Raw genomic sequence first — 22,879 nt, 5'->3', positions numbered from 1 at the left:
GGAAGCGCGGATGAGCGGACCGGATAGTTTGAATGCTCCGCGCCGGAAAAGGGTTGATTCGGTGGGAGAAGGTGTTGGGGAGCTCTCTCCGGAGTCTGAGGGCTGAGATCGGTGGCGGAGGGACGCAACCCGGGACGCCAGCGGCGGGAACCGAGGAGAGGTAAGCTTTGGACAGTCCCGCCGGCTCGGTGCGGAGTCTCGTACGCGCGGGCCCGGTTGCTGTCGGCTGGAACTTGAATCTTGCGCAAGTTTGGGCAGGTCAGGGACGGGTAGGAGGGGACTTCCTTTACACCAACTCTAAAGCAGATCGCGCCCCCTGTGTCCCGCGGTCCAGGGGGCCCCACTCATGTCCACCCGGTGCTTTGGAAGATGCCCCCAGCTCCGTGGCAGCTACCCCTTCTGGAGAGTGAGTTGGAATTGGGTCTTTGTACCCGCCGTAACTGGAGAGCTGGGATGGCCCGCATAAGAGAATGGGATAGCCACGCTCCTCCCCACACACCTTGTCACAGCGGATTACAGAGCTGCTTGTGTGCTCACAGCTGCCATTTGGTTACTGAGGCACACAAGTAAACATTGGAGTGGATGGATGAAACGGGAAAGGGATGAAAAAGAAAAGCAGGCCTCTGTATTACCAGAATGGTCAATTCATTTACCTTTGAACATTTGAGCTACTGACAAGACTTTTGAAAGGTAGAGCCTGGGCTGTGCCAAAGAACTTAAAGTGACTGGACTCATTGGTTCTGTGCGTCGTGGGGAAATGCTGTACTATATACTTTTCTTAGCAATGTTTAATATATGCTGGGCACTTAAAAACCCAATTTCAGGTTGGAAAGAACTCATTCAAGCTTAACAGTAACCCGATGAGACAGAGAGTAATAGTACTTACAATTTGCATATTGAGAAACCAAGGCATAGAGTGTAGGCAAGCCTGACTCTGAAGAACATCTATAATTTTATTTTCCTGAGTGAGCTTTTTGTTGTTAATACCACTTCCCTCAATGTCCCTCCCCCACTTCTCTACCTATTTTTTAATTTTTATTCTCCTTTTTTTTTTTTTTTTTTTTGGTTTTTCGAGACAGGGTTTCTCTGTGTAGCCTTGGCCATCCTGGACTTACATTGTAGACCAGGCTGGCCTCGAACTCACAGCGATCCCTCTGCCTCTGCCTCCCGAGTGCTGGGATTAAAGGCGTGCGCCACCACGCCCGGCTTATTTTCCTATTTTCTTATTGAACCACTCCCCACCCCAGACTAGTTTTTTAAGGTGTCTCATTCTCAATTAATTAAATTTTATATTATCTAATTTAGCTCCACTTGTACTTTTTTTTTCTTTTCACGGTCTAGGAATCAAACTTATGACCCTGAACACTCTACCAAAGAGCTACATTCCCAGCCCTAATACCGTTTAAAGAAAGAATACAAGTATCTGGGCTGGAGAGATGGCTCAGTGATTTAGAGCACTGCCTGCTCTTCCAAAGGTCCTGAGTTCAATTCCCAGCAACCACATGGTGGCTCACAACCATCTATAATGTGATTTGATGCCCTCTTCTGCAGACAAAGTGCTCATATACAATAAATAATAAATAAATGAAAAAAAAAAAGAATACAAGTATCTTGTTATTAGAGACGTTTGTAAAGCTTTTCTCTATCTGGAGACAAAGCAACTGTGAGTAGTTATCATAATATTGTATAAACTATATTCTCTCTCCACAAGCAGTTAAGTTGTAGACACAAGCTAGCCATAAAAACACTTCTGTGATCCCAGCACCTGAGAGGCAGAGGAGAAGGATCTCTGCGTTTAAGGCCAGTCATGGTGAGACTCTTTCAAAACACCTCCCACCCCCCAAACATGCACACACAAATACAAATGAGAAACATTAAATTCACATTTGGGAATTAGAATTAAAAAAAAAAAAAAACACACCGAAGTCAGTTAAATAGTACATCATAATTATAATTAAAAAATAAGACTTGATAGCCTATGAGCATATAGTGGGGGAGGAGGTCCCCCTTGGTCACAGACATAGAGGAGGGGAGTAGGGTGAAAGTGGGAGGGGGGGGGAGGAACAGGAGGATACAAGTGATGCAATAACAGTTGAGATGTAACCTGAATAAATTAGTTAAATGAAAAAAATGGTCATTTCAAAGAGAAAAATAGCTGGCATGGGGTTGGGGAAGTGATTTATTTATTTTATTTATTTTAAATTTTTTTTGGGGGGGTGACTTAGTAGCAAGTACTTGCCTAGCATGCACTAAGGCTTGAGTTTAGTTCTCAACACCTCCACCTCATTCCTCCCAAAATAGAAGTTAAAGAAATTATTTCATATATTTTGTTTTGAGACAGGATCTCTCTGTGTAGCCTTGGCTGTTCTGGACTCAATTTGTAGACCAGGCTGGCCTAGAACTCAACAGAGATCCATCTATCTCTGCCTCCCCAAGTGCTGGGATTACAGGTGTGTGCTACCATGCTGGGCTATAGAAATTTTGGTTTTTGGTTTTTCGAGATAGAGTTTCTCTGTCCTGGACTTTGTAGACCAAGGAAAATTCTTAATTGATCTAAGACCAATGAGGAGATTAAATTTGTTTAAAATTTACACATCACACAAATGAAAAAGCCCCACTGAATTCCTAGATATTTACAGTCAATTACAAAAGCAAACATCCTCGTTCTATCTTAAGAGTCTAGATTTTATTTTTAACATGATTAAAATTACAAGTCCATCCTTTTTATAAGTGTAGTTGTAAAAAAAACTTCAAATACAACATCAGGAACCAGAAACCAGCATTCTCAAGACCCTACACTCAACCCTTGGCACTTCCCACATCCAGCCTCTGTGCATGTATGTGGGGGTAAACTGCAACTGGAGACAAATACTCATAAACTAACAAAGTATGAAATAATAAGAGCATTTCCGGTATGGACAGATGGCTCAGAGGTTAAGAGCACTGCCTACTCTTCCAGAGGTCCTGAGTTCAATTCCCAGCAACCACATGGTGGCTCATAACCATCTATAATGAGATCCGGTGCCCTCTTCTGGTGTGCAGGTATACATGCAGGCAGAACACAGTATAATAAATAAATAAATAAATTTCCCGGAAAATGAGTAAAGATGCTAGAAAGCTCACTGTTGCTGCTTCCATCCCATAATGTTACTTGGATTCCTAGCCAGAGCTGTAAGACATGAAAAGTACATCGCGGTTTCCAGGATAAGAACAAGCAAGGCAGAACATGGTGGCATGTGCTTATATATAGTCCCAGCACTTGGAAGGCTGAGGCAGGAGGATCTCCCTGAGACACGCAGCCCTGGATTGAAAAGGCATAGCCTAGGCTATTTAACTAAGGAGCCACGCCTAGGAGGAACCAGTTTTTGTACCACCTTGATCTAAGGGTACCAAGGTGAGGGGCCATACGACCTAGGGGCAGAACTAGAGTGTAAGGATGGAGCAGTGCCTCTGTGCGAGCTTCGAGTCTGGCCTTGCTTACCATCTGTTTGGTGGGTTCTCTTCCCCCACAACTCATGTAACAGTTTTACTCGCAGGACGGGATTGTTGGAAAAGCCGAAAGAAGCCATTTGTAAAGCATTTAGCATAGGGCGCTCAGCGCAGCACTCTGTACATGTTAGCTCTGATGGTTGTTTTGGGCTGCTGGGTAAAGCCCCTGTTCTTCTCTGACCCATATTCACTCACAGGACAAGTGTCATTCAGCATCTGCGGCACAATGGGACAAGTCCCCAAATGCTTGGGGTGCGTGCAAGTGTGAGATGGTACACGAGTATATAAGGCAGGATGAAAGTCGGTGGAGGAGGGGCTGGAGAGATGGCTCAGTGGTTAAGAGCACTGCCTGTTCTTCCAAAGGACCCGGGTTCAATTCCCAGCACCCAAATGGCAGCTCACAACTGTCTGTAATTCTAAGATCTGACACCCTCACACCAACGCACATAAATTAAAATCAAATAAAAAATTAAAAAAAAAAAAAAAAAAGAAAGTCGGTGGAGGGGTGTTCGCTGCCTCTGCAGCAGTAGTGTGAGTGGGCCAAGCGCCTTCCTTCTTCCCCTCCTCAGCTCCCACTGTCCGCAGGGAGAACCCCTCAATCCTCAGAAATTCTCCTCTGGGCCCTTCAGAGGTTGATCTCATCCCTACAAGGGCGGACAAAAGACGCCACCCCTAAAAACATCTGAACCCTGGCTTCCCTGCCCAGCTCAGCAGCGCTCTACCCTCTGGGTTTTAACGAGCTGCCCAGGGTTAGAAATAGGACTTGAATGTAGCTGCCTGAGAGAGCCCTGACGATCTTATTAAAGAATCATCTCCTTGTACTTTGGGCTGAAATGCTCTTTCCAAGCGGGGATCAAAGCAAACTTGACAAACGTTCTCTCATTAATCCCCCCATCCCCCTGGGGTGGGAGCAGATTGCTAGCTGTTCTCGCTCTGGCTCGCAAAGAGGGAAGCTGTGTGACATTGACGGGCCGTGTGGTTCAGGGGAGAGACCTCCCCACGAGTCAGCTGCAGAGCACAGACCAGGACCCAGGTGTCCTTGGGGGCACCCATGCCAAGTGTTACCCTACTGTCTGCACCTGGTGGCCCCAGCACTGTCTTGGGAAGGAAGAAACCATCTCATTAGGCAAACAGGACTGGCCTCTCTGGCCCTCAGGAGGCGGGAGGAGAGAGCTGTAAAGGTTATGCAGACTCTTTGCCAGTGCCCTTTTTAATTTCCTGCTTAGAATGTTAGGCTGCTCTGTGGCTCCTCCTCAGCTAGAACCCTCCCCATAGACATCAGGGCCTGCTGGGGGAGGCAGCCAGTGTGACCTAGGCATGCTCTGCCTTTGCTTCTCCCACAGAGAAGCAGGGCTCCTATGGGTGTGAATGTAAAAATGAGAAAAAGAAACTCTTTCGTGAGTGTTGAAAATGAGGTATAGTCCATATATTATCTGCAAGTGCTTTCAGAGCATACACTCTAGTCCCATAGAAGGGATTATAATCATTATACAAACATAAGGGAACTATTAAAGCCATGCGCTCATCAGAGCATAATATATAATGTCATTATCAGACAGAGTAGCAGGCTCTGTGGTCAGACTGCCTGCATCGGAACTGGGGCTCCATCACTCACTAGTATTGGAACCCTGGGCAAGTTGCTTAACTCTCTGTCTCAATTTCCTCGCTGAAAAAAAAAGGGGGGGGGTGTAACGATGTTCTCCATCTTGAGGGGCTGCAGTGGAAATAATGGGAGATGATGTGTGTCAGCTGCTTTGAACAGACCTTGACAGAGTGAGCACTTCCCTAATACGTTTATTATGGCAATCTGATTGCTGGGATGGAAACTGAATTATACACACGTAAAAAGATTATTGTTGGTTGATATCTTTCCCTTGTTTGGTGCTGGGAAGAAGTTAGGTTGGTGAAAGAACAGGAGTTTCAGATGGGCTCTCTTCTGCCTCATTCCCCAAGGAGACCCCAAGCTGGTGGCCAGACATCCAGCACAAGCTCCACTTTTCCTTTGCTGAATGACCTTTGTCGTGACTAATCAGCAGACTTAACCTTTATTGGGAAAGCATTCCTCTGCCCACTGACCCCTGGGGCAGCTCCCGTTCCTGGTTCCTGCCCCATGTTATAGAGTGGGTGCAAACTAACCAAGCCCCGCCCACACCCCCAAACTCCACCCCTACCTTTGGTAGCCTGCTCAAGGGAAAAATAAAGAGGCAGGCACAGAGGTATGAAGGAACACCAAATGGGTACAGGCTGGAAGCCTCCGGGATTATTACCGGATTAACACTGGGAAATCTGTTGTATTACCCTCTGCATCCACAGAGCCAGGGAGAGACACGGTACAATCATCTCACCGAGTGCCCATTCCTACATCCCTAATGGGCAGCGGACCGCTAGGCAGCTAAATAAAGAAGAGCTGAAAATAGAAAGCAACTGTCACTATTTGCAAACTGTGTTATCATTTAATTGAAAGATCTGAGAGAATCAATGGCAGTCTATTAGTCCTAATAAGAACATTTGGTATTCTCTACAGGTGCACGATCGGCACCCAGATATTCACAGCTCTCCCGTCTGTGTTCTGGCAAAATATGGTCTTGAAAATGCAATTTTAAAGGGCATCTATTCACAATATAACAAAGGCTGCATAATAACTAGTAATAAACCTAATCAAGAATGTACGGTACTCACGAGAGGAAAATTATGAAATTTTACTGAAGATTATAAAGTTGTGAGTGCCTGGAAGGAGACAGCAGTTCCGAGGTGGGAAGCTGCCGTACCGTAAAGACACGAAGTCTTCTCATATTAACCTATAAATTAAAAATAATCCAAATTAAAATCTTAGCAGGATTTTCTTGGTGGAGCTTCACAAGGCGATTCTAAAATCATATGCAAGGCAAGACGTCCAAGAACAACCAAGAAAAAGAGCGAGAGGCGGCACATTACTGAGGAGCTGCAGTGGCAGTGCGCTAGAAAGGCAGCAGACAGCAGAGCAAAACCCACAAATAAGGCCACGTCTCTATAAAAAATTAGTTGCGTTAAATTTTGCATTTGAAATAGGTGGGAAAGAAGTCGTCTTCAATGAACGATCTTGAGATGCTTGCTTGTCAGTTGGGAAGGGAGATATTTTTAAAACTTCGCAGCAATTGTATCTCTATAAAGTAGAATGTAAGAGAAGAAGGTATCTGGCAGGAGGGAATAAAGGCATGCATTGCTTTGGGGAAGAAATGGTGGTTTGTTTGTTTGTTGTTTTGAGGCAGTATCACTATGTGGCCCTAGATGCCCTGGGACTCACTATGTAGACCAGGCTGGCCTCTAACTCACAGGAAGTAACTAACCTGCCTCTGCCTCCCCAGCCTAGGAAGAAAAAAATGTCATCTTAAACATGACATAGAAGTCATAAAAAACACCTGGGCGTGGTGGTCCACACCTGTAACTCCATCCAGCAGGTGGGAAGCAGAGACAGAAGGATGGGGTTCAGGGTCATCCTGAACATACTGAACTCAGGGTCAGCACGGGTGACATGAGACACTCCCTCAAAAAAATAAAACTAAGCCAGGAGTGGCAGTGCATTCCTATGATCCATCCCGGCACTAGGGAAGCAGATGCAGGAAGATCAAGAGTTCAAGGCTAGCCTCAGTTACATATTTAAAAAACAAAACAAAACAGCATGGGCTGGGCATTTAATCCAGGCAGAGGATGTCTGTGAGTTCGAGACCAGCCCCGTCTAAAAAGCGAGTAGAAGACAGCCAAGACTGCTCAGAGAAACCCTGTCTCAAAAAACAAAACAAAAACAAAAAACCAAACAAACAAAAATCATGAGCTGTGTGAAACCCTACCTTAAAAAGGAAAAAAAAAAAAATGGCGTAAAGCTGCCTGAAAATTGCTGACAATTGTCTGTCCTTACTGGCTATAGTGGCACACAACTGTAATCCTACCATTTGCCAATGGAGGCAAGAGAATCAGTAGTTCAAGGCCATCCTCTGCTAATTAGAAGTTCAGAGTTAGCCTGAGCTACATGAGACCCTATGTCAAAACAAACAAACAAAAATGTTACGAGTCTTACTACATTTAAGCAGGTTTCCCCTAGGAATACACAGTTGCTTTGATATCAGTAATATCCAATAATGTACCTCAGAGAGAAGACACATAGACATTATCAGAAGGTGCCAATGTTCTTTATCTTTCTAATAACTCTATTTAAGATAATAGAGTGTTAGCTGGTAAAAGTCCCTGCTGTACAAAGTGAAGGCAAGGTGTTCTCTGACCTCTGCACACATCACTATACTCACATACATGAACACATAAAACATACATATGTCATACACACAAACTTTTTAAAAAGTTATTTATTTATTTAATGTATGTGAGTACTCTATCTGTATGTATACCTACACACCAGAAGAGGGCATCAGATCTCAGTGTCGATGGTTGTGAGCCACCATGTGGTTGCTGGGAATTGAACTCAGGACCTCTGGAAGAACAGATAGCTCTTAACCCCTGAGCCATCTCTCCAGCCCAAATTCTTTTTTTCTCGAGACAGAGTTTTTCTGTGTAGCCTTGGCTGTCCTGGACTCACTTTGTAGACCAGGGTGGCTTCTAATGCACAGCGATCCACCTGCCTCTTCCTCCTAAGTGCTGGGATTAAAGGCGTGCGCCACCACCGCATGGCTTAATTTTGTTCTCTTATGTATTTAGAAATTTATGTATATATATATATTTAGTGGTGCTGGGGATCAAATCAATGACCTTGCATCTGCTAGCCATAAATGTTCCATTAAGGGGGCTGGAGAGACGGCTCAGTGGTTAAGAGCACCGTCTGCTCTTCCAGAGGTCCTGAGTTCAATTCCCAGCAACCACATGGTGGCTCACAACCATCTATCATGAGATCTGGTTCCTTCTTCTGGTGTGCAGGTATACATACAGGCAGAGCACTGTATATGTAATAAATAAATCTTTTTAAAAAATGTTCCATTAAACCACACCCCAAATTCCAATTTTCTCTCTTTTATTTCCCCTTTGATATTAACAGTGAAGCCAGAGCATCGCACATACCTGCCTCCAAGCTTCTTATTTATTTACTTTATTTATTTGCGGCAGGGCCTCGCTCTGTAGCCCAGGCAGGCCCTGAACTCACGGTTTTTCCGCCTTATCCTCTCCTGCAGCTGGGCTTACAGTTTTGCATAGCCAGGGCTAGCTCCTTGAAAAGCAAATGTCTGGGAATAACTAAGGAAGTTGTGAAAGAGACCAGTGAGGAAGCCTTGCCACTAGATTTTAAAGCGTGCTGTAACAGTAGGAAAAGCATGGTAGTAGTGTGGGTATAGACCAGCTGTTGGAAAGAGGCCACACAGCGCGCATTGGGGTCAGAGGCCAACGTGCAGGTGACCTGGCGGCAAGCACCTTTCCCTGCGGAGCCATCTCACCGGCCCTATGGCCAAGTGGCTTAGTGGAAAATATAGGAAGTCCAGCAAAAGACCTTTGGAAACAAAGTCATTTGAATGTGACAGAAGTGGTATTTCAAGTGGGAAAGAAATGCGTTAATAATTGATACCTGCTCCCAATGCCTTGCTCTCTGGAGGACAGAGGACAGCCACTGGGAAGGTGGGAGCAAGGCCCTTCGGTGCTGAAGCATGCTCTTGAGTTGGCTCGATCCCCATCTCTCTGCACAGGTGTTGCCATGGTGATGGCTGTAGAAGACAGCGTGGTTCGGGTGGTCGTGCGGGTGAGGCCCCCCACCCCTAGGGAGCTAGAGAGCCAGCGGCGGCCTGTGATTCAGGTGGTAGACGAGCGGATGCTGGTGTTCGACCCCGAGGAATGTGACGGGGGATTCCCTGGCCTCAAATGGAGCGGCTCCCACAACGGCCCCAAGAAGAAGGGCAAAGACATGACCTTTGTCTTTGACCGGGTCTTTAGTGAGGTGGCCACTCAACAGGATGTGTTCCAGCACACCACTCACAGCGTCCTTGACAGCTTCCTCCAGGGCTACAACTGCTCAGGTGAGAACTGCCTGCTGGGTAGTGGGCCTGCCTCTGTTTCTTTTTGAGAAAAGGGTTCCGTGTATCTTGTGGTCTCTGCTTGGTGGTAATAGTGCATGTGTGTGTGGGCGGGGCCAGGGGCGGGGCCAGGGTGGGGTCACTCCATTCATTCACTTGACGGTAGTCTATCTACAGTAGCCAGGTTTTGAACTCCTGATGCTTTAACACTCTGGAGGGAAGAAACACTGATCATTAAATTATACCTGTGTGTGTGTGTGATCATTTAATTATACCTGTGTGTGTGTGATCATTTAATTATACGGACCTCCATCAGAAGACAACCCTCATTTGGAGAAGGAAGGGATAGTCCTCAACTCCAATGTGGGTCCTCTCGGCCTGGAATCCGCTGGGCTGTGGGGAGCCAGGATAGGTCCCCGGAGAACACAGGCTGAACTTGAGCTCTGAGGGGATAGAAGCCTTGGGACTGTGGTCATAGAGGGCAGAGGAAAGGGACTTGGGAAGGTTGAGCCTGGTGGGAGTGTGCTGCGACAGCCCTAGGAGAGGAAGACTTGGCCCTGCTGCTGCCACCCTCCTCCCCATCCTGTCCTTTGTAGTGTTTGCCTATGGAGCCACCGGGGCCGGGAAGACACACACAATGCTGGGAAGGGAGGGGGAGCCTGGCATCATGTACCTGACCACCATGGAGCTATACAGGCGTCTTGAGGCCCGGCAGGAAGAAAAACAATTCGAAGTGCTCATCAGTTACCTGGAGGTAGGGGCTGCTGCCACTCTGGCTGGCATCATACCCCCTCCTCAGAACGCCTGAAGAGGGATGAGGTGGGGGCTGAGGGAGAGGGTCCGGGGGTCAGAGATACAGCCCCATGAGAAACCATGTGAAGAGACCTGTCCTCCCTGCTCTTGTCAGCCGACATCACCTGCAAAGGACCACTCTCAGGGTTGAAGTGAGACTTATCACCGCCCTGCCCTCTGCCACCACCACCCCCCCCCCCATCTATGCTCTGTTGCTGTCTCCGGGAGGATGCTCTTCGTCAGGCCTCTCTTCCTCTTGTCCTTTTCCCTAAGGTGTATAACGAGCAGATCCATGACCTCCTGGAGCCCAAAGGACCCCTCACTATCCGTGAGGACCCTGATAAGGGTGTTGTGGTGCCCGGACTTTCTTTCCACCAGGTATTCGCTGGGCCTCGGGTGTGGTGGCCAGCTACTCCATTGGTCCTCTGGGGTTCCCTCAAATGGCAGTTAGGGAATTTCCTGGATGCTCTGGTGGTGGCGGTGGCGGGGGTGGTGGTGGTGGAGGCTGCATTGATGGCATCAATAGAGTGTGACAGGCTCTGAAGAGCAGCCTTCCTGCCAGGAGAAAAACCATGGTGGTAAGGCGCAGCCCCCTCCCTGGGTGTCTTTCTGTAGCCGGCCTCAGCTGAGCAGCTCCTCGAGATGCTGACCAGAGGCAACTGCAGCCGCACACAGCACCCCACTGATGCCAACGCCACGTCTTCCCGCTCCCACGCCATCTTCCAGGTGAGCAGCGCTATGCGCTCAGCCTAAAGCTGGCCGGTCCTGCTGTCTACACGCCTCAGTCCTACCCTCTGTCCTCCCCCTCAGATCTTTGTGAAACAGCGGGATCGGGTTCCAGGGCTGACCCAGGCCCTTCAAGTAGCCAAGATGAGTCTGATTGACCTGGCTGGCTCAGAGCGGGCATCTAGCACCCATGCCAAAGGAGAGCGGCTACGGGAGGGTGCCAACATCAACCGCTCTCTGTTAGCACTCATCAACGTCCTCAACGCCCTAGCCGATGCAAAGGTAATGAACGTAGTGCTGGCCCGGTACCCCAAGAACAGAAGATGACCACCTGAACCCAGGGTTCCCTCCCCCCAACACAGGGCAGTCTAACCAAGCTACCCACTTGCTCCCACCCCCCACCCCCCAGGGCCGAAAGTCTCACGTGCCCTACCGAGACAGCAAGCTGACCCGCCTGCTTAAGGACTCCATTGGGGGCAACTGCCGCACTGTGATGATTGCCGCCATCAGCCCTTCCAGCCTGACCTACGAGGATACTTACAACACCCTCAAATATGCTGACCGTGCCAAGGAGATCAAACTCACAGTGTGTACCAGCAGGGAGGGAGCCCCCAACCTGAGAGGAGGTCGGGACAAGCCCTAGATAGCTTCCTCACCTGGAGATGCTACAGAGCAGCCCCTGCCTGGCTAGAGTGTAAGGTCGGAGTCAGGGCTCAGGCCACATACACGCTCCTCCGCCCCTTGCTGTGCTCCCAGGCACATCACTGGCCGCTGCTCCATTCCCTGTCTGGGGATAGTGAGTGCCAGTAACACGGGTGAGGTCTCCTACACGGCATGTAGTCCGGGAGATGGTTGTTTTTTGTTTGACTAAACAGGTTCCTCCTCTGTGCCCCATCTCAGCTGAAGAGCAATGTGATCAGCCTGGACCAGCATATCAGCCAGTATGCTGTCATCTGCCAGCAGCTCCAGGCTGAGGTGAGGAGACCTTTTGGAAGCAGGCTTGGGGTCCTGCCGGGGTTCTCTGCCCACCCCTGGCCTTTGTGGTCACCTGGAGCTCTGTGGACTGGGTGTTTCAGGTGGCTGCCCTGAAGGAGAAACTCAAGACATATGAGGCTGGAGGCCAGGCCCTGCAGCACCGCTCCCCACAGCCACCCAAGTTAAGCATGCCGCAATGGTGAGTTTGCCTGCCTTTTCCTGCCCCACCCTTCACATAAGCTGCAGAAGGAATGAGCCCCCCACAATTTCTTTTTCCCCACTTGATAGGCTAGAAATCTTGTGTCTGTGTTCCAACACCTAAAACAAGGGTTCCTCGCCAGGACCGAGCAGTTAATATGTACCTAGATGCGGAACTAACACCCTGGCCCATATAGGCAGTGTCTCCTCACCAGCAGGTCCGCTTAGGGATTGGGTGTCATTGTCTCAAACCAGAAAGTCTCCTATTGGCAACCCATTTGTCTCTTAAGTGTTGCAAATGGGTTCTGCCACCCAAATAACCAGAAAATTCTGCCTCCCCCTGCAAACCCTCCCTTTTTTTTTCTGAGACAGGGTTTCTCTGTGTAGCCTTGACCATCCTGGACTCAATTTGTAGACCAGGCTGGCCTCAAACTCACAGCGATCTGCCTGCCTCTACCTCCAGAGTGCTAGGAGATTAAATGTGTGCGCCACCACACCCGGCTCTTAAACCCCCCTCTTTTTGTTTTTGTTTTTGTTTTTATTTTTCGAGACAGGGTTTCTCTGTGTAGCCTTGGCCATCCTGGACTCACTTTGTAGACCAGGCTAGCCTCGAACTCACATCGATACGCCTGCCTCTGCCTCCCGAGTGCTGGGATTAAAGGCGTGCGCCACCACGCCCAGCCCTAAACCCCCTCTTAAGGCTCTCAGAATTCCCTTTTTCCTTAGCCTTTCTAGCTCTCCAGTCCAGCCTGGGCGCTCCAGCCAGTCCTACACCCCAGAACTCCAAACAAAGTGTGGGACCCTGGAAGAGGAGAGCCTGAGGACAGTGGCCCAAGGACAGGGGCTTGTGGAAGAAAATGCTTCAGAGGAGGAGGAGGCCCCACAGGACAAACAGGTAAAGGCTGAAGCCTGGGCCCTGAAAAGTGGGCTGCCGGGATACCAGGAAGGCACCTCCGCTGTCTCCACCCACATGCGTGGCTTGAATCTGCCAGGTGCTGATGTGTTTGAAAGCAGCTGGGAGAAGAGGGGAAAGGATTTTATTTACTTTTGAACATTCATTCATTGCGTGTGCCCATGCTATAGTGTATATGTATATCAGAGGACAGTTCATGAGAGCTGGTTCTCTCCTTCCACCTTGTGGTTCCCAGGGACTGAACCCAGGTCTTCAGGCTCAGTGGCAAATGCCTTGTCCTGTCAGTGGCCCAGGGGAAAGATCGTAGGAGATCACCCTGGCTGCTTTACTAAGGCCACCTCCTCCTTCTTCTCTAGTTTCCAGCCCCGATGCCAGAGCCAAACCTGCCAGGGTCCCCTACTCCAGTTTTGCAACACTCGCCACAGAGACTGGATGGGGACTATTCTAAACAGTAGGTGTCTTTTTTTGTTTGTTTGTTTGTTTGTTTGTTTCATTTTAATGTGCATTGGTGTTTTGCCTTCATGCATATCTGTGAGGGTGTCAGATCTTGGAGTTGCAGAAAGTTGTGAACTGCGATGTGGGTGCTGGGAATTGAACTCAGGACCTCTGGAAGAGCAGTCAGTGCTCTTAACCGCTGAGCCATGTCTCCAGCCCCAGTAGTAGGTGTCTTGTCTCCGAGGTGGAAAGTGACTGACTGGGCATCCTCCTAGGATGGAAGCTGATGTTCAGAGTATCATGAAAGTGTTGGTGCTTAGCTGACAGTCAAGCCCCTTTTCTTTTAGTTTTTGGAGACAGGGTTCTCTGTGTATCCTGGAACTCACTCTATAGACCAGGCTGGCCTTTAACTCAGAGATCCTCTTGCCTCTGCCCTCTGCCCTCTGCCCTCTGCCCTTGGCCTCCAGAATGCTGAGATTAAAGGCATTCACCAGAACCACCCGATTTAACTCCCTTTTCATCAATCTTACCCTCTGCTGTTTTCAAACCCTTGCAGTGATCACGGATTCTGTCTTTCTGTCATCGCTCTTTATGCTGCCACATCATTGGCAGATTGGCAGCCTGGCAGGCAAGGAAAGCAACACACACACACACACACACACACACACACACACACACACAAGCACTAAGCCAGGTAGGCAGGCTGCTGGGGCTAGCAGGTGGAAGCAGGGGTACCCTTCCTGATTCAGGTTTTTCTATGCATCCTCAACAACAGATTGTGGCGAATTTTTCACAACAGTGAGTGAGACCTTCCACCCCAAGCCAGATCTTTATCTGGACCATTTCTTCTGGGCCACATAGAGGGGTTCTTCTGTTTCCCCATGGGCCCCAGTACACAAATCCCCTGCCATTTAGCACTGCTCCTCTCTCCCCTCCCCAGCACGGTTCACACTAGGCAGTGTATTTAAAGCGTCTGGACAGAAGGGCCTGCTTAATTTTATTTCTTGTCGGGGAGTGTCTGTTCCCGACTCAGCAAAAATGCTGCGGCCTGAATAATCAAAGGCTCATTATCTGTCTCATGCTGCCAACTCCCTGGGCCCTGAGGAGGCGGGGGGGGGGGGGGGGGGGATATGTAGGTGGGATGTCCCATCGGCCTCCCAGCTACTGGCTCTCATGGATGACTCAGTGTCTTGCTGCCTGGTGTCCCCCCTTATAAAGAGAGAGGTCACTTGGTCATTATTTCTGCTCTGCCTGTCCTTTGGTGGCCTCTGACGAGTTACTTTCATATAGTCTGTGGCTTGAAAGTCACAATTTTTATGCCTTCTAAGTTCTTTGAGATGAAATACTAATAAAATACGACACAGGATCCCAAGATCAGTTATTACAGGATGTCTCAGTGTCCTTTGCATTTGGAAAAGCTCTGACAGCCAGGTAATAGTCATCTCTGTTTGACTTAATGAGACCTTGGGCCACCTGGGCAGTGAACAGACTTGAGGGTTTTTTGTTTTGTTTTGTTTTGTGTTTCCAGGTCAGAGGTTTTTCAGTTTATTTTTAGTTGTAAAATCTTTTTCTTTTTCTTTTGTCTCTTTTAAAAAAAAAAGTTTGTTTGTGTGGGGTTTTTGGTACTTTGAGATAGGGTCTCTATGTAGCCCTGGCTGTCCTGAAACTCACTATGTAGACCAGGCTGGCCTCAACTCACCAAGATCACCTGCCTCTCCCTCCCATGAAGGGATTAAAGGTGTCACATGAAATCTTATGCTGAGGTCTGATACACAGGTCCTTTGTATGCGTGCTGGAAACCTAATTTGAAAGCCCAGTTGTCCACTGGGGAGCTGTAGCCTTTGTCCAAGGCACAGACGGAGCAAAGACAGAGCCAGACCTGGGTTATCTGATATCTAGGCTGGTGTTTTTCTCCCAGTGCTCACTCTTTTTAAGAGTTCAAATCTTCCTCATAATAGTGGCTCAGAAAGATACAGCATTTCTGCTGTGTCCTCCTTAATTAACGTCCTGCCTGCTTTCATAAAGGCCTGGAGGCCACTTTGCCAAATGAGGTTGTGTTTCCATGCACACACTGACTGAGGGCAGTGAAGGGGTTCAGAGTGCAGACAGGTAGTTACCTGAGGATAAATCACTCGCCACGAATAGTCCTTACCAAGGTAATTGTGTTTATTCTTTTATCACAGCGTGCCTTAGAGGAAGAAAATTTGCTTTATGAGAATCTAAATTTACAATACCAATAATCACATTACCCTTAGAATTTCCTTTAAAGAGTCCCCTGGTACATGTGAAATGTGTGCTGATTTTCACACGTTTTCAGAATCCCTACCGTTAAGCCAGAAAACACATCTCCAAATGTGTTAAAGGTCTTCTCAAAGCCACAGCCAACATAGCCTATCTTATTTAATATCCCTTATCCCAATAAGGGAGATACCATTTTACAGAAATAGTAGTTACTGTGTGACGGGCTTTCTTTAAATATTTTGCATGTAAAATAAATCACTTAGGCCACGTATGATGTCGCACACTTTTAGTCCTAGAACTCAGAAGGCTAGAAAGGCAATCTCTGAGTTCCAGCCCAACTAGAATTATGTGATGAGCCCCTGCCTCAACCAACAACAAAGCCAGATGTAGTGGTGCACGCCTTTAACCCCAGCACTCGGGAGGCAGAGGCAGGCAGATCTCTGAATTTGAGGCTAGCCTGATCTACAGAGTGAGTTCAGGACAGTCAGGGCTATACAGAGAGACCCTGTCTTGAAGAACCAATAAATAAATAGCCCTCAGTCAACATTTCCAGCAGCCCTCTGAAGTGATTGTACTTGTTACCACCCATCTTAAAGTTGCCTTTGGCAACCAGTACAGTCACCATCCTGCCGCTGGGACATGCTGAACTGGGCTGTGAGCAGCACTGACCGGATCTGGGTTCTTTGCTGTTATCTTACCCTGACAATAAACGAGCTTGAGATCACAGCACTAAGCTAGGAGTGGCACACATATCTGTAACCCTAGCATTTGGGAGGTGGGGCCTGGAGGAGAGATCTGGAGTTCAAGGACATCCTCAGCCCTATAGCACATTCAAGCCCAGTCTGGACCACATGAGACCTAAAAGACCACAACACTATTTTTATTTATTATTTGTTTATTGGGTTTTTTTTGGGGGGGACAAAGTTTCTCTATGTAGCTTTGGCTATCCTGGACTCACTTTGTAGACCAGGCTGGCCTTGAACTCACAGCAATCCGTCTGCCTTTGCCTCCCTGAGTGCTGGTATTCCAGGCGTGCACCACCACACCCGCCTGACCACAGCACTAGTAAGTGACAGAGCTGAGGAGGAGCTCAGAGCTCCCAAGTCCTAGGTCACTTGGCACTCTTTCCCTATGTCCCAGGTCGCTGTCTTTGTTGTAGGGCACGGGTGATAGGTGACCCCTCTCACCATTAACTGTAGAAGCGTTGGCCTTCATGAAGGGTATGCCAGAGCAGGCAGGAGCCATGGCCAGAGGAGGGTGACGCAAGTAAGCCAGTCTGGGGGCGAGGCAGGAGGGGAGCTAGCAGGCTAGTCCAGGTTCCCTCAGTCACATCTAGACTGATGGGACAGCATACATCACAGAGAGCTGCCTGGTCAGCCTGGTCTAACTGAGTTACATGTGAATTCTCTATCTTCTTGCAGGTTGGCCCTCCGGGTGCTGTGCCTGGCCCAAAGACAGTACTCCCTGCTGCAGGCGGCCAACCTCCTGACCCCTGACATGATCTCAGAATTTGAGACCCTGCAGCAGCTGGTGCATGAGGAAAACAGTGGAGATGGGGCTGAGCGGCCCAGGGCTCCTGGTCTGGCCAGGGGCGACCTTCTAGCTCAGGAGCTATGTTCAGAGTCTAGTGAGTGTCACTTTTGCTCCTTCTCGCCTGTTAGTGCAAGCTCTTAAGGCCCAGCTGAAGCCCAGGTGTGGACTGGGGCCTCCGACGCTGTACCATGGTGGTGGCCTGGAGCTCAAGGTTGTGTATTTCTATGTACAAACAGGCCAAAGAGAACGGAAGAGTTAGGGCTCCTTTGTGCCTCCGATGTCTGCTCCCCATAATTCTATACGCGCCCCTTCTGGCTTGCTCCAGGTCCCTTCTCAGAATTTTTTTCCCCTTTCCCTCCAGAGTTGTCAGGGTACTGTGGCCCTGTGACCCGGACCATGGCAAAGCAATTGAATGGCCTCACGAACACTCTGGGGATCCTGCTAGCACCTGACTGCGCCTCAGATAAGATGGTCCAGAAGCCCATCGAGGAGAAGAGGAAGAAGAAGAAAAGGAAACTGAACCCCACAGAGCCAGGCAGCCCAGCAGCCCCAAATCAGGAGAAGCGCCAACGCCAGTCCTTCCTTCCCTGCCTGAGGAGGGGCTCTCTACCTAAGGCCCAGCCTTCCTCTGAGCCCAGAACTCCCAAAAGAGAAAGGGCCTCTTCCCCCTCCCCCTCTTCCCGAGTCTGCCCAGCTACAGTCATTAAAAGCCGGGTACCCCTGGGCACTTCTGCCTTACAGAACTGCTCTACTCCTCTGGCCCTGCCCATCTGTGACCTCAACACCACCTTCAATGTCTCTGAGGAGTCCCCCTCCAAGCCCAGCTTCCATGAACTTATTGGCTGCAAGAAAGTTCTCCCAGAGCTGAGCAGCACAGACCTGCCCTTTGTCCCCAGGTGAGTCTCCAGGCATCTCCCACCTCTGCCAGAAGATGGAAGGCAGCCTGACTCTGGGAGTGGAGCCATCTCTCTCCCATTAGTCACTTGTCAGCCTTGTGCCCAGGCCCAAGAAAGCAGAACACGAGGTTGTAAGGCAGCATGGCTTACCTTAGAGTCTCCTGTGCCTGTGCCTGTGCCCCAGCCCTCCAACTCTGTGCTGGTTTGTGGTGAGTTCATGAGTCGCTTAATGGGACCTTAGCTTAGGAAGGCCCATCAGCAAACCAGGAGTAATAAGCCCAGCCATGTCTGGTTTTTTTGTTTGTTTGTTTGTTTGTTTGTTTTTCGAGGCAGAGTTTCTCTGTGTAGCCTTGGCTGTCCTGTTCTCACTTTGTAGACCTGCCTGGCCTTGAACTCACAGCAATCCGCCTGCCTCTGCCTCCTGAGTGCTGGGATTACGGGTGTGCGCCACCATGCCCGGCTCCATGTCTGTTCTTATGCTTTGTTTTGGTTCTGAATGTGTATCCCATGGGCAAATACCCATTTTAACTACTAGTACTCCAGGATTTTCTCTCTAACCCAGCATCTGGACTAGGAAAGGCAGGCTGAGCATAGTGGTGCACACCTTTAATCCCAGCACTCAGGAGCAGAGGCAGATGGATCTCTGTATTTGAGGCCAGCCTGGTCTACATAAATGAAATCTAGCACAGCTAGGTGTTGATGCTAGTTTTTAAACTATTTTATTTGGAATATTTCCTGCCTCTATCTCCCTTCTCCACCTCAATCCCTTCCAGTACCCTAACACTAGGTGAGAGAGAAAGGTTAATGGGGAGAGGGGGTGTAGACCACTTCTCACTGCTGTTTAGGGGTTGATTAAAGCATCTCTTTCTCTCTCTGCAAGCATTACTTAAAGCCTCCCTCTCTCTCTCTCTCTCTCTCAAACCATCACCTTTTCTCTCTTTCCATTCTCTCCAAAATGCCACACGCTTTCTCTCTGAGCTCTTGTATTTATACCCCTCAGAGCCCTCAGAATTAAAACTAACTGCAACTAGCAAAGACCACGCCCCACACGAGGCAATTATCAGATGGGTACAAACTAAAGCCCAAACTAAAATCTCACACTTGGAATTAAAGCAAAAACATATTTACATAACATAACTGAGTTTACAAAGAAACCAAAACTACCATTACAGCCCAGACTACACAAAGAAATCCTGTCTCAAAAAAAAAAAAGTGCCAGGGGGCTGGCGCGGGGGGGGGGGGGGGGGGGGGGGGGGGAGGACGGGACACACACACATCCTAGGGAAGGAAAACTTCAGTATTTTCTAGTGCAAAGGTAAAGCTGTTACCTTTGCCCTTTGACTACACGATGGGGGAAGGGAACAGCAACCTGCTCAGGACTGAACAAGTGGCAAATTGACCTGGACTTGTGAGGCTGAGGCCGGCAAGCTGCCCCAGCCCCATGCCTTCCATGCCCCTGAGCAGGCTCTCGGTAACAAGCTCAGAGCTGGCCAGGTGGAAGGGTGAAATTGCTTGAACTCCAGCTCCCAGGACGCACCAGAAACTGACATCTGGATGTTCTCCCAGAACAGGGCTGTCACTCAGCTGTCAGCCCAGGCTGGGAGAGGCAGGGAAAGAGACCACCTCTTAGCAGAAAGAAGCCTCAGGTCATTTGGTCGGACCCCCCCACTCCCTGCAAGCTCCAGGGTGGGGAGAGGAGACCGGTCAGTGGCATTTCTGGCTCCCTCCTGACCCGCCTCTCCTGCCCCACAGTGCACCTGTCTTATTCACCATGAAAGGCCCCAAGCCTTCTCTTCCTGGGACCACTGCTAACAAGAAGAGGCCCACTGTGAGGTGAGGCTGGAGGTGGGGAGAAGAAAGTCCTAACTAGAACAGGGAGCACCAGCTGAGCCTGTGAGCAGGCCAGCATTTGATTCTTTGACTGAAATTCCTCTGGTCTTTTATTTGTTCTTTATCACAGGATGTTCCCAGAGATGATGTGGGCCTTTGCCCCTTATCCATAAGGGATATAGTCATTGTTCATTGGTTAATCCACTGATTGGAAAACTTGCCCACGCCTCAGCTTCCTTGAATGTCCCTCCTTCCTCAAGTCTCCCCCTCCTTGTGCCTACCATCTTCTCTCACATGGTTGTGAAAACTGTTCAGCTTCTGCCCTCGAGGCTTAGTGTCTAGCTACCCCGCTTCCGTGCACACCTGCAATCCAGAGCTTGCCTGTGACTTTCTCACCTTCCTGCCGCCCTGCTTTCCCTCCTTCAGGCCCTCAGTCTCCCGAGGCCGCAGCTGCATCGCCCGCCTCCCCAGTAGCACCTTGAAGAAGCCAGACAGGCCCTCCGCAGCCACAGGTAACTGGAACTGGGCACAAGTATAGCTGGGCAGGAGTGGCAGTTGAAAATGGGGTATAGGACAGGGTGGATGGAGACCCAGGTGGAGGGCCTGACGTACTTCGAAGCATTTCAGGGTCCCTGATGAGGGAGGAGGAGGGGGTTGGGATGGGAGGCAAGGGAACAGTGGGCCTGAGCCTCACTTTGTTCTTCTGTGATCCTGTCTGTCTCACTGGCCTGCAGACCCGCCCTTGAGTCTCCACTCCCTTGGCGACCAGAGGACTCATAAGGGGCTGATGGGAATGACAGAGTGCTGTTAACTCGGTGTCCTGACCACGAGGTACTCCTAGCCTCCGAGCTTCCCCTGACCCACCACAACCGCTAGGCCGACAGCCTTCCCTGGAGCTGCCAATACCAAGAGCCATGACCTGCCTTCCTCACCGTGGAACAATTAACACCAACGTGCCTCTCCTGTATTAATGCCCCTCCCACCCGTTCATCTGCTGTTAGCCTTCTTCCTGATCTCTGTCACAGCCAGCTTCTTGTACTCGGATTTGTACGTCTTAAACGTGTGCCTATATTAAAGCATCCTCTCATTCCCAAAGCCTTCCGCGCAAGCAGGGAACCCTTGGGCTCTGTTCTTTACCCTGCAACCTCATGTCTGACGACAGGGCTCCGCAGAGTGATGGCCTCTGCACAGTGAAGGTGTTTGAGGACAGAGAGGTTGCTGACAGGTCCTGGCTTAGCTCGTCTGCTGTTTGAGATGGGCAACTGCAGTCCCGTGCCCCCAGCCTGAGGTGGGAACGCCACGCCCCTTGATGTGGCTCATGACAGGGAGTTGGTTTGTAAAGGACGGCAGATTTGTTATTTTCACTCACTAAACACAGCGTACATTTAGTATGTAAGAAGAAAGGGGAAGGGAACATAGCCTTAGTGTCCCTGCTTGGGTGTAAATGCCTGCTGGTAGAGTTGGCGCCTAGGCATCCTCTTCCCCTTGCCTTCTTCTCATATACATAAGTATCTCTGTGTAGACACACAGGTGTATGCCTACAGACCTACAGATTTTTTTTTTACTGTAGTGATTAATAAATCCTCTCCATCTCTGGAATGTGTTCTTTTTTCTACAGCCTGATAGGTTAGAGCCACCTTTCCTTTCTTAACCTTTGAGGCCTCAGGCTGGGGGTGGTGACACGCCTGTCATCCTAGCACTTGGGACGCTGAAGCAGGAGGATCACCAGTTAGAAGCCAACGTTTGCTGCATAACAGGAAAGAAATCAGCAGCTAGGGCTGTAGCCCAGTGGTGGGTGCCTTCCTAGCATGCTGTGTCTCAGGCTGTAGCTCAGTGGTGGGCGCCTTCCTAGCATGCTTGCAGCCCTGGTTCAAGAAATTTAGGTGTGTCGGCAGTGGTGGCGCACATCTTTAATCCCAGCGCTTGGGAGGCAGAGGCAGGCAGATCGCTGTGAGTTCAAGGCCAACTTGGTTTACAAAGTGAGTCTAGGATAGCCAAGGCTACACAGAGAAACCCAGTCTGGAAAACCACCAAAAAAAGAAAAAAAAAAGAGAGAGAGAGAAAAAAGAAAAAGAAAAAGAAAAGAAACTTAGGAGTTCAAACCCAATACCTCCTGGCCTCCTGCAGCCTCTTGCTTTGGCCTGTGCCTGGCTCTTCACTCCATTAAAGACCCCCTCCCTGGGCCAGAAAGATGGCTCAGCAGGCAAATGTTCTTGTTTTATAGGCCTGGCAACCTGAGTTCAGTCTCCAAGCCCATTCCACAGAGTTGTCCTCTGACCACACACAAACATGCTGTGACATGCATGTTGCCTGAACACACACATGCACACACACGCAGCGTTTTCTTCCTTTCAGGACCTTTGCTCCCAGTGGATTTAAAAGGACTCTCACTGGGATGTCTATTACCTGCTGTGACCTTAGGGGTCATTCTGCTGTCAGGTAGGGGTGAGACCCAGGTCTGAGGTGAGGCTCCAAGTGAATCCCAGCTAGAGTCTAGGGCAGCTTGCCCCTCCTCACCTCCCTTTCTACTCACTGGGTTGGATGGCAGTTCAACGTGGTTATCTCTGTTCTCTCCATGAAGACATGGTTGGCTGAGTGAATTAATAGTGTAAACAAAATTACAGGAGCGAGTGTTGAACTTGCTTCTGAATACAAACAATTCAAAGATATTTAGCACACCATGAATAGCGTGTAAATAATGCCACCAGGCACAGAGGGGCCCTGGCAGTTCTGGGGAGCAGCTGCCTTCTGCCTTCCTGGGCCCCTCCCTCCTGCTCAGTTCTGTCCCTTATTGGGAGAGTGGGAAAATCCAACGCCTAAGCCCAGCTAGCCTGCTGTTGGACAGCCCGTGTTTGCCAGCTAGCACACAA

The 22,879-nt window shown here is 49.4% G+C and overlaps 1 protein-coding gene across 1 annotated transcript; it reads left to right on the top strand.

Annotated features, from left to right (window-relative positions):
* Positions 1–20,669, top strand: Kif18b (kinesin family member 18B). The gene is made up of 15 exons (XM_051158806.1): positions 1–160; positions 9,147–9,473; positions 10,067–10,224; positions 10,536–10,640; positions 10,878–10,988; positions 11,073–11,270; positions 11,398–11,574; positions 11,889–11,963; positions 12,065–12,162; positions 12,888–13,056; positions 13,431–13,525; positions 17,172–17,377; positions 17,645–18,179; positions 19,932–20,012; positions 20,436–20,669. The coding sequence occupies exons 2-15, from the start codon at positions 9,155–9,157 to the stop codon at positions 20,545–20,547; spliced, it is 2,439 nt and encodes an 812-aa protein (XP_051014763.1). The 5' UTR covers positions 1–160; positions 9,147–9,154; the 3' UTR covers positions 20,548–20,669.
* The last annotated feature ends 2,210 nt before the right edge of the window (positions 20,670–22,879 follow it).

The sequence above is a fragment of the Acomys russatus genome, chromosome 16 (genome assembly GCF_903995435.1).
Source record: "Acomys russatus chromosome 16, mAcoRus1.1, whole genome shotgun sequence".
Classification (NCBI taxonomy): Eukaryota; Metazoa; Chordata; class Mammalia; order Rodentia; family Muridae; genus Acomys; species Acomys russatus.
The sequence above is the reverse complement of the archived record's forward strand: the minus strand, read 5'-3'. Positions and strand labels throughout refer to the sequence as shown.

Excerpts from the sequence above, each read along its gene's own strand:
- Kif18b (XM_051158806.1), top strand. The coding sequence starts at position 9,155 with ATGGTGATGGCTGTAGAAGACAGCGTGGTTCGGGTGGTCGTGCGGGTG. Across the intron at positions 10,225-10,535 it reads TGCTCATCAGTTACCTGGAG|GTGTATAACGAGCAGATCCA; the intron begins GTAGGGGCTGCT and ends CTTTTCCCTAAG. Across the intron at positions 20,013-20,435 it reads AAGAAGAGGCCCACTGTGAG|GCCCTCAGTCTCCCGAGGCC; the intron begins GTGAGGCTGGAG and ends TCCCTCCTTCAG.